Source organism: Triticum urartu, chromosome 6A, assembly GCF_056163025.1.
Source record: "Triticum urartu cultivar PI428250 chromosome 6A, HENAU_Tu73, whole genome shotgun sequence".
NCBI lineage: Eukaryota > Viridiplantae > Streptophyta > Magnoliopsida > Poales > Poaceae > Triticum > Triticum urartu.
The window spans coordinates 469,059,916-469,068,997 of NC_141878.1; the positions used below are offsets into that span (position 1 = coordinate 469,059,916).

The 9,082-nt window shown below is 46.1% G+C and overlaps 2 protein-coding genes across 2 annotated transcripts; one reads left to right on the forward strand and one right to left on the reverse strand.

Annotated features, from left to right (window-relative positions):
- Positions 1 to 2,598: 2,598 nt before the first annotated feature.
- On the forward strand, positions 2,599 to 5,098 carry LOC147965732 (pentatricopeptide repeat-containing protein At1g11290, chloroplastic-like). Its single transcript, XM_087528352.1, has one exon. The coding sequence runs from the start codon at positions 2,671 to 2,673 to the stop codon at positions 4,774 to 4,776; it is 2,106 nt and encodes a 701-aa protein (XP_087384478.1). The 5' UTR covers positions 2,599 to 2,670; the 3' UTR covers positions 4,777 to 5,098.
- A 321-nt stretch (positions 5,099 to 5,419) lies between these two features.
- ISPF (isoprenoid F) lies at positions 5,420 to 7,976 on the reverse strand. Its single transcript, XM_048679384.2, has 3 exons — positions 7,523 to 7,976; positions 7,283 to 7,413; positions 5,420 to 5,884 (listed from the first exon to the last, which is right to left on the reverse strand). Exons 1-3 carry the CDS (start codon positions 7,824 to 7,826, stop codon positions 5,651 to 5,653), a joined length of 669 nt encoding a protein of 222 aa, XP_048535341.1. The 5' UTR covers positions 7,827 to 7,976; the 3' UTR covers positions 5,420 to 5,650.
- Positions 7,977 to 9,082: the final 1,106 nt, after the last annotated feature.

The following is a 9,082-nucleotide window of genomic DNA, read 5'->3' on the forward strand; positions in this document are numbered from 1 at the left end:
CATATATTATGGGTGTTTTTAAACTGCCTTTTTTCTGTTTGTGATGATTTAACAAACATAACGTGGAACTTCTATTGGAGTTCGAGGGAAGGAAAACGAAAGGTTCATTGGAAGGGTTGACAAAAACTCCAGCAGCCAAAATGTAAAGGCGGAGCTGGGTTTCGGGACTTTCGGATATTCAATCAAGCACTACTCGCGCGCCAGGCATGGAGACTGTTGACAAAGCCGGACATCCTATGTGCTCAACTTCTTAAAGCTCGGCATTATCCAAATGGGAAGCTAGAGGACACTGTGTTCGCAGGTAACACCTCATCCACGTGGACGGCGATTTCTCATGGCCTAGATCTTTTGAAGAAGGGGCTGATCTGGAGAGTCGGCAATGGCCAGCAGATAAGAATCTGGAGAGACAGCTGGATTCCAAGGCCTTTCTCATATAAACCTATCTCGCCACAGGGTACGTGTCGGTTCCGCTTTGTCTCCCAGCTGCTCAACAACAATGGTTCATGAAATGCAAATTTGCTGCAGTCTATTTTCTTGCCATGTGATGTTACAGAGATCCTAAAAATTAGAGCCTCACCAAGACTTGGAGATGACATGCTTGCATGGGGACGCGGAAGATTGGGAGCCTTCTCTGTGAAATCTGCTTACAACATGGCTTTTGAAGAAACCTGCAAAATGACTTCAGTTGCAACTAGTTCGGCGCCTGATGGTCGTAGGACGTGTTGGAAAATGATATGGGGTAGCAACGTCCCACCTACAATCAAGAATTTTGCATGGCATGTGGGTATGAACTCGCTTCCAACTTGGGAAAATAAACACAAGCGAGGACTAGAGGAGTCAGATGTGTGCCCAGTGTGTGACAGAGAAACTGAATCTTCCGTCCATGCTTTATGTCGCTGTCCCCTAGTCGTGGACCTTTGGAACTGCATGGGGGAGGCATGTCGTCTGCCAAGATTGAGAGATATCAGTAACACGGGGACCGAGTGGCTCCTTGATATTTTATTTCCGCTAAGTGAGATTGAACGGGCAATGCTACTCTTCACACTATGGAGGTGTTGGCACAATCGGAATGAGGTTGTTCATGGCAAGATTCCACCTTCGATGGATGTCTCAAAGCAATTCTTGTGCAGCTACCTTGACTCGCTACTTGCGATTGCTCAAAACACAGAGTGTGATCCTTTGAAGCGAAAAGTTGTAATAACTTATACTAGTACCAAAACACCACATGAAATAATAGGTCAGGACCCACCTGTTAGGTGTGTTCCTCCACTGACGGGTTGGGTCAAGCTCAATACAGATGAATTATGGACAGAGGAAGGTGGAGCAGGAGCAGGCATGGTTCAGCGTGATTGTCTTGGAAAAATTATTTTCTCTTCTTGTAAGGTGCTTTTCTCCCGCCGAGATGCACTTGAGGCCGAACTATGTGCTTGCATGGAGGGTATTTCTCTTGCTATCCAGGGATCGGAGCTGTCGATTTGTGTGGAAATGGATTCTGTAGTGGCAGTGAATATGGTTAAGGACAGAGACACGGACAGGTCTATATTTGCCTCCTTGGTGAATGAGATTAAACACTTGATGTCCCTTCATACAACTAGTGTATTTCATATCAATCGTAACCAAAATGTGGTTAGCGATTATTTAGCTAAATTTGCAAGAATTGAAGGTAGAACAATAGTTTGGTTGGGCTCTGGTCCCCCACACGTTGTGGATTTGTGTAAACTGAATTATAATTTCCTGGATCCTTGATTAATACAAGTCTTACTCGCAAAGAAAACAGAGTTTTATTGTGCGTTTTTGGAACAAAAAAATCAGTTTGAATTCCCCTGTCGGATCTACATCCAACAGACCATGGTCTTCTTCCTCTTCCGAGTGCCGTTATTGCACGTACCTTACTGTCGCCCTGGCCTTCTCTCTAAACCCCACCATGAATCTGTTGCCGGCAACCTCCCCGCACCTGAACCCATCAGCCTCCGATGCCCCTCCATGTCATCCTCGGCTCTGGTTTGCTCTTGTCACCATGGCACCCTGTCTCCGCCTCAAAGGTTGCGCGGATTTAACTGCCAGCAGCGCCCCTTTCTCTGCCTCAAAGGTTTGCGACGACCGAATTTTTTTTGAACGAAGCAGCGCTGAAGAATTGGAAACGCCAAAAAAATATTACTGGCCACACATTTAATAACATTTAGTCTCCCCCTCTCCGGAGAAACACTAGTTGTGAAGAAATCAATAATAGATCAATAAGGCGCCCTCTTCCATCGAGCCATTGCGAGCGAAGTCGTCACCCAACTCTTGATAACGGAAATGATAAATCCCGAACGTTCGAGATTGAACCATGGCAAATCGATATCGAAAATATTCAATTTGTCATGGTTAAATCCCAAATATCTGGGTGTTATCTGGGTCATTTGATAAACATTTATTTACACAATCGCATTAGTATGGATAGATAAATCACGAGCTAACGTATTAGAATATTTATATTCCAATTGCAATTTAAGGGGATTTTTCTAGTAATTTAATAAGTTTGAGAGAGAGAGGGGGAGAGAATAAATTGAGGGGGGGGGGGGGGGGGGGGGGGGGGTATCCAAATGCCGTCTCCGCTCAAAAACATTGCCGCCCCGCTCACTCCAGTGCGGTACCTCAAAGTGGTTAATCCATTCACTCAGAGCTCCGATGCTCTCGCTCTCGGCTCCTTCCTCGCCCCCGCCCTCGCCACCTACCCGCAGCACCGCCGCCGTCGGCCTCCTTCGTGGGGCCGCGGGGCGGCGCGACGCGCCGCTCACCGCCGCGCTCCACGCCGTCCTCCTCAAGTCCGGCGCGCTCCACTCTTCCCAGCCCCTCGTCGCGTCCAACTCCCTCCTCCACGCCTACCTCCAATGCGGCCTCCACTCCCACGCGCTCCACCTGCTCGACGAAACGCCGCGCCGTGACGCCGCCACCTACTCCGCCCTCATCTCGCTCCACTGTCGCCTCGGCGCGCCCCTGGACGCCGTCCGCGCCTTCGTGGACATGCTGCTGGCCCACGACGCAGACGAGGGCGACGCCGCCGCCGTCCGCGCCAACGAGTTCACGGTGGCCGCGCTCCTGCAGGCCTGCGGGCTCGCCAAGGATGGGAGGCTGGGGAGGATGGTGCATGGCTACCTCGTGACAAATGGCTTCTGCGCCGACCCCTTTGTGGTCGGCTCGTTGGTCAATATGTACGCCAAGGTTGGGGATGTGGTCAGCGCGCGGAGGCTGGTTCTCAGATTGGCTTGCAGGGATGTCGTTTCCTGGACTGCTGTTATATCAGGGTGCGTGCTCAACGGGATGCTAGCAGAGGCTCTCGGTGTGTTTGTCATGATGCTGGAAGATGGTGTCCTTCCCAACAATGTTACAATGCTGAGTGTCATTCAGGCATGCTCTTTGATGGGCCACTCGGGATTGTTCAGTCAGGTGCACACTCTTGTTGCTCGGTTGGGCCTCGAGGAAGATGTTTCGGTGGTGAATTCTCTCATCATGATGTATGCAAAGAATGGCTTTATTGAAGAGGCTGCACGGCTTTACGAGGATCTGTACCTCAGGAGAGGGACTGTGTGCTCTAATGCTGATGTTCTTGGCGCGCTTCTTTATGGTTGCACGGTTTCAGCATCCCCGCTTTATGGGAGAGAAATCCATGCACACTTGATTAAACTGAGTGCTCTTCCAAGCATCAGCATTGAAAACTGCCTCATGGGCATGTATGCTAGATTCGAGCGAGTTGACGCAACGTATTTGGTGTTTAAAGGCATGAAAGTTAAAGATATTGTTTCGTGGAACACCATGATCTCATGCCTTGCCAAGAGTGACTATGTAAATGAAGCCTTGGACCTTTTCAGCACTCTTCATAGTGGTGGTAGTGGGCTTGTGCCTGATTTTGTCACGGTCTTGAGTGTAGTTCAGGCATGCTCCAATGCTGGATTACTTCTCCAAGGGCAGATGCTCCATGCATACATCGTAAAATATGGTTTTGTGCACGATGTATCGATCTCCAATGCTCTAATAATCATGTATGCAAAGTTAGGAAGGATTGATTCCGCTGAGAAGATCTTTTGGCGGATGGATGTTAAGGACCTTGTTTCCTGGAATTCGATGATCAATGCTTATGGGATACACGGAGATGGCCATTCGGCTCTAAAGTATTTCCACCAGCTGACAGATGTTGGAGCACATGCTCCTAATGCTATCACGTTTTTGAATGTGATATCTGCTTGCAGTCACTCTGGTTTGATTTCAGAAGGATACAAGTGCTTTGAAAGCATGAGAAGGGACCATGGAATTGAGCCTGGCATGGATCATTATGCTTGTGTAGTGGACCTGTTTGGAAGGTCTGGGAGATTTGCCGAGGCAGAAGAATTCATCAGGGATATGCCTGTTCCTCCCAACTCGTCCATTTGGGGACCTTTGCTGGCTGGTTGCCGGCTTCATGGGAATGTTGATCTTGCAGAAAAGGCTGCTAAAGAACTACTAGCCTTGGAACCTGACAGTGATATCTGGAGAGTCTCCTTGTCAAATATCTACGCATCGGCTGGGAGGTGGAAAGACTCTGCAAAGATTAGGACTGAAATGAGGAGAGTCGGTTTGAGAAAGGAGACTGGTTGGAGCTTTGTAGATGTAGGAGGGGTTGAGGGTTTTAAGTTTGTGTCGGCAGATACAAGGCATCGTGACGCTGAAAAAATATATGCAGTATGGCACAGTATGAACAAGCACATGGCAGATGTAGCTGGTGACGTGCATCAGCTGAGTCTGGTGAGTGTAAATTAGTTGATGACAAATGCTTGGTTTCGTTATGCCAGAGTTACAAAGGTGAACTTTTGTAATTCACTAGACTGTGAACTTACTGACTTGAAATCACACCAGATCTATTAATTTGTGTTCTGGGTGTAGTATAAAGCCATCAGTAAAACTGGCAACTACATATAATTGACTCTGGAAGGAAACTGAGGACGCTGCGGTTAGCATGTTAACTTAAAACTATGTTTCGTGATCTTGGTGTAGTCATCTAAATTGCCTGCGTTGTAAAGGTAATAGTCCTCACGATCCAACATTGCAATATGCCAGCAGAAATGGAGGAAAATCTTGCTGATATGGAGTTCTTATGCTAATATGGTTGCTGAAAGCAGCAAGGATTGGCAATACGAAATATAGGTTGCCCAATTTCTGCAGGGTTCAAATTTTAGCACGTATGCTGCTGTATGCTGGTGAAGATTGTGTGTGCCCATGTGCTATGTAGTATACTTCCAATATCTTAATGATACGGATTTATTAAAAAAAACTATAGTGTATATCCATATATTATTAGGTTTACATTCATTATTTTTGTTATAAATTTGTTGCAAAAATTGGACTGCATACCCATGTGTTTTGAATAGTGACCCTTCATTTTAAGTTAAGACAAATGATCACATGTAAAAAGCTCATACTAGTATATTGCTGTATAATTTGTGAATGGTCCTTAAGGTCCGGAAGAAAACAATAAGAACTTCCAAAATTATTGCTACCTAGTATACCCTGCAAGACAAGAATACAATTTTGGAACAATAAAAGGAGACACAAGCTGGATACACATTTTTTCTTCTTGTACAGTAACACTACAATACAATACAATTCCTGTATTATGTAGTATACTTCTAATGCTCTACTTGCGCATCAGGAGAACTACGGTATGAGCAGCTATACTCCTGTTTTCTCCTAGACTGTCGACTTTCTCATGCGTCTTGGCCTTGAGATTGACAACAGATGGATCTGCCCCGAGTAGTTCACACAAGTTAGATCGGATAGTCTCCTTGAATGGGCTAATTTTTGGTTTTTGCAAGATCAATGTAGCATCAAGGTTCCCCAGCTCATAGCCTGCTTGATGCATTAGCTTTACCTGATGCATAACAATAATAAAATGTTAAGCAGATACGTGCTCACTTAAATTGCATCAACCTAGCACCAAACGATACTTCCATCAGCTCATATCTTCAAAACTGGAATGCTTCGATGATATTGTATCACACAAAATTCAGATTCAGGGGCGAATATAATAATCAATAATGCTCTAATTGGATATATTCTACACCCTCTGTTCCTAAATATAAGACGTTTTGGCAGTTCAATTTAAACTGCCGAACTGCCAAAACGTCTTACATCTAGAAACAGAGGTACTAGTGTCAAAAACGCTCTTATATTATTGGGACGGAGGGAGTAGTACATAACATTGGGTGAAATGACAAAAAATACTGTGCGATGTCAATGTGAAGAGAAAACAAGGTGATTTCACTGATCGATGGGATCATGAAGAAAAAGCAGCACAAAATTCAGATTCCGGTGTGAATATAGGAACCAATAATGCTCCAATTGGATAAATTGTACATTACATCTGGTGAAATGACAAAAATACTGCTCGATGCCTAAACGAAGAGAAACTACTAGGATGATTTCAATGGTCGATGGGATCATGTAGAAAAAGCAGCACATAATGAGCTCAAATTGCAAGGCATAGGGATATTTTATCCAAAAGTCCAGGATGCAGTCAACATTCAAAGCACATGGTACATGCCTTTGTACAAATTCCAAAACGTGCAATACTTTTTGTCCTGGAAGAGGAGAAAAGTCAAGACCGAATTTGCAGTCAGCATGGTGTTGATGCAGGAATGAAATAGTCAAAAAGAAAATAAGCAGGTGATGATCTGCGATGTCTTCAAGGAAGGATGTTTTTGGAGAATTTCCATAAAACGGATGCATTTTAGTAAGGGGAAGAAAAACTTGTTTCCCCAAAGAAGATATGAACAAGTTGGGTCACGTAACACTTAACAGTCTAGACATCAGACTTACCTATCGCTCATTCAAGTAAAATGAAAACTAATTTTCCGACACAAGTGCTATGTGATTAGCAATTTAGAATCATTCAGAGCAACACACAAACTCTAGGTTTTGTTCTGATTAAGCATTCTACCATCCAACTATAAGACAACAATCTAGACTCATAGAACGAAAGCAACACACGAACTGTAAATTTTGTTCTGAATAAGTCAATAAGCATTTCACCATCCAACTACAGACAGTACTACTCCCTCCGTTCCAAATTACTCGTCGCAGAAATGGATGTATCTAGAACTAAAATACATCTAGACACATCCATACCTGCGACAAGTAAAAATACATCTAGACACATCCATACCTGCGACAAGTAATTCGAAACGGAGGGAGTATCTTATAATGCCCACAAAAGCTAGAGGGAATTGGCATGGGCGAATGAACTTCGGAGTGAAGTTGAGAAACTCACAGCTTCCCTCATGAACACGCAGGACTCCGCGCCCTTCCACCGGGGGTCGGTGTCCGGGAAGATCTGCCCGATGTCCGGCAGCCCCAGGGCGCCGAGAATCGCGTCCACCACGCAGTGCAGAAGCACGTCCCCTGCGCACGCGGCAAAAAATTCCACACGCCCGGTAACGCAACGAGCGAACGAACGGGAGCACAAAGGAAAAGAACAAGCAACGGTAGTAGTAGTAAAAACGGCGCGCACCGTCGGAGTGGGCGTCGCAGCCGCGGTCGTGGGGGATGCTGATGCCGCCGATGATGAGCGGGAGGCCCGGCTCGAGGCGGTGGAGGTCGAAGCCGTGGCCCACGCGGAACGGGAGGGCCGGCGGCTTCGGCGCCGCGGCCACGGCCACGGCCGGCTGGTGCTCCGCCTGGAGCGCGGCCGCCACCGCCAGGGACGGCCGCCGGGGGCGCAGGGATGGCCGGGCGGGGCAAGGGGAGGCGGGTGCGCGGGTCCTTGGCGCGGTGGAGATGGGGGAGGCCAGGAAGAGGGAGGAGGCGGAGGCCATGTCGTCGCGCTCCGACGGGCGAGATAGCGCAGCGGCCGAGTAGAGTTTCGGGGGTTCCGTTTCTCTTGGCCGTGGAATGCGAGAAAAGGCAGCGGTTTTTTGTGCGCCGGAATTACTTTGGCATTGGGGAGACGGGAATCTTGGCGTTGGAGATGCGGTTCATGGTGGCGTGGACGAGGTTTAACGTCTAAGTACTGCGGCCGGCGGTCGCTGTCTCGCCGGTCACCGGTGGCTGCCTTTGCCTAGAATTTGTCATTCGGCGAACATTTTGGTCTAGATTGGATGTTGCATAAAATACGAAATTCAAGCTTAAATGTCATTCGGCTTACATCCATTGAGAGGAATGGAAGGGTTTTCAATTCGATTTTCATTAAAAGTTGCCATAAAAGCAAATGCAAAAAAGCAATTCCCATGTAACGAACTAAATATTTGAGGGGATAAACAATGCAAACTCTTTTCTTACGAATCATTAATATTTCCTAAAAGAAATCAATGTATGAAGTTTCTACAATTCTAATTATGTAGTTCTAAAAAAGTTTCTACAATTCTAATTCTATTATTCTAAAGCACACATCATGAAAGATAGGCCAATTAACTAATATAAGAATGAGAAAATGAGGGTAACCTAGACCTTTATCCGTGCCTCATTGATGCCTTGCACAGCCGGCCGACCATGCGTCTGTGCAACGGCGCAACCTGTGGATCACCCCTTCAGCATTTCTGTTCTTCGACTAATGATCCATGCACTTGATTGGGTGTACTCTAGACAATTCCGGGATGAAAAACTGCCCTAGGAAATGGTGGAGGCGGCTTTATATGAAATAAGCAATGATATGGTGTGTACAGTCTAGTGGATGGCTAAATACTAATCAACGGGTTCAAATGCATGACATGCTTTCTATGCTAGCTGAGGTGGTATTGAATCGGTCCGATGATAGGCCTTTCTGGATGAAAAATAAGAATGAAAATTTCACTCTTAAAACCTTGTATGAGAAATTGTCTGATGTGGGACCAGACAGATCCTTTAAGCATGTGCGAGCATCCAACTGCAATCCAGAATCTAGATTTGGATCTAGTTAATTTAGAATAATGCCATTGTGACCAAAGATAACACGGTTCAGTGGAATTGGACAGGTGACCCTACTTGCCATTCTGTCCTTAAGCTGAGAGCATTCATCATCTCTTTTTTCGATGCTCTGCAACCAAGTATGTCTGGGAATTTTTTTTATAAATGTGTTGGGGCCACCAACACACGT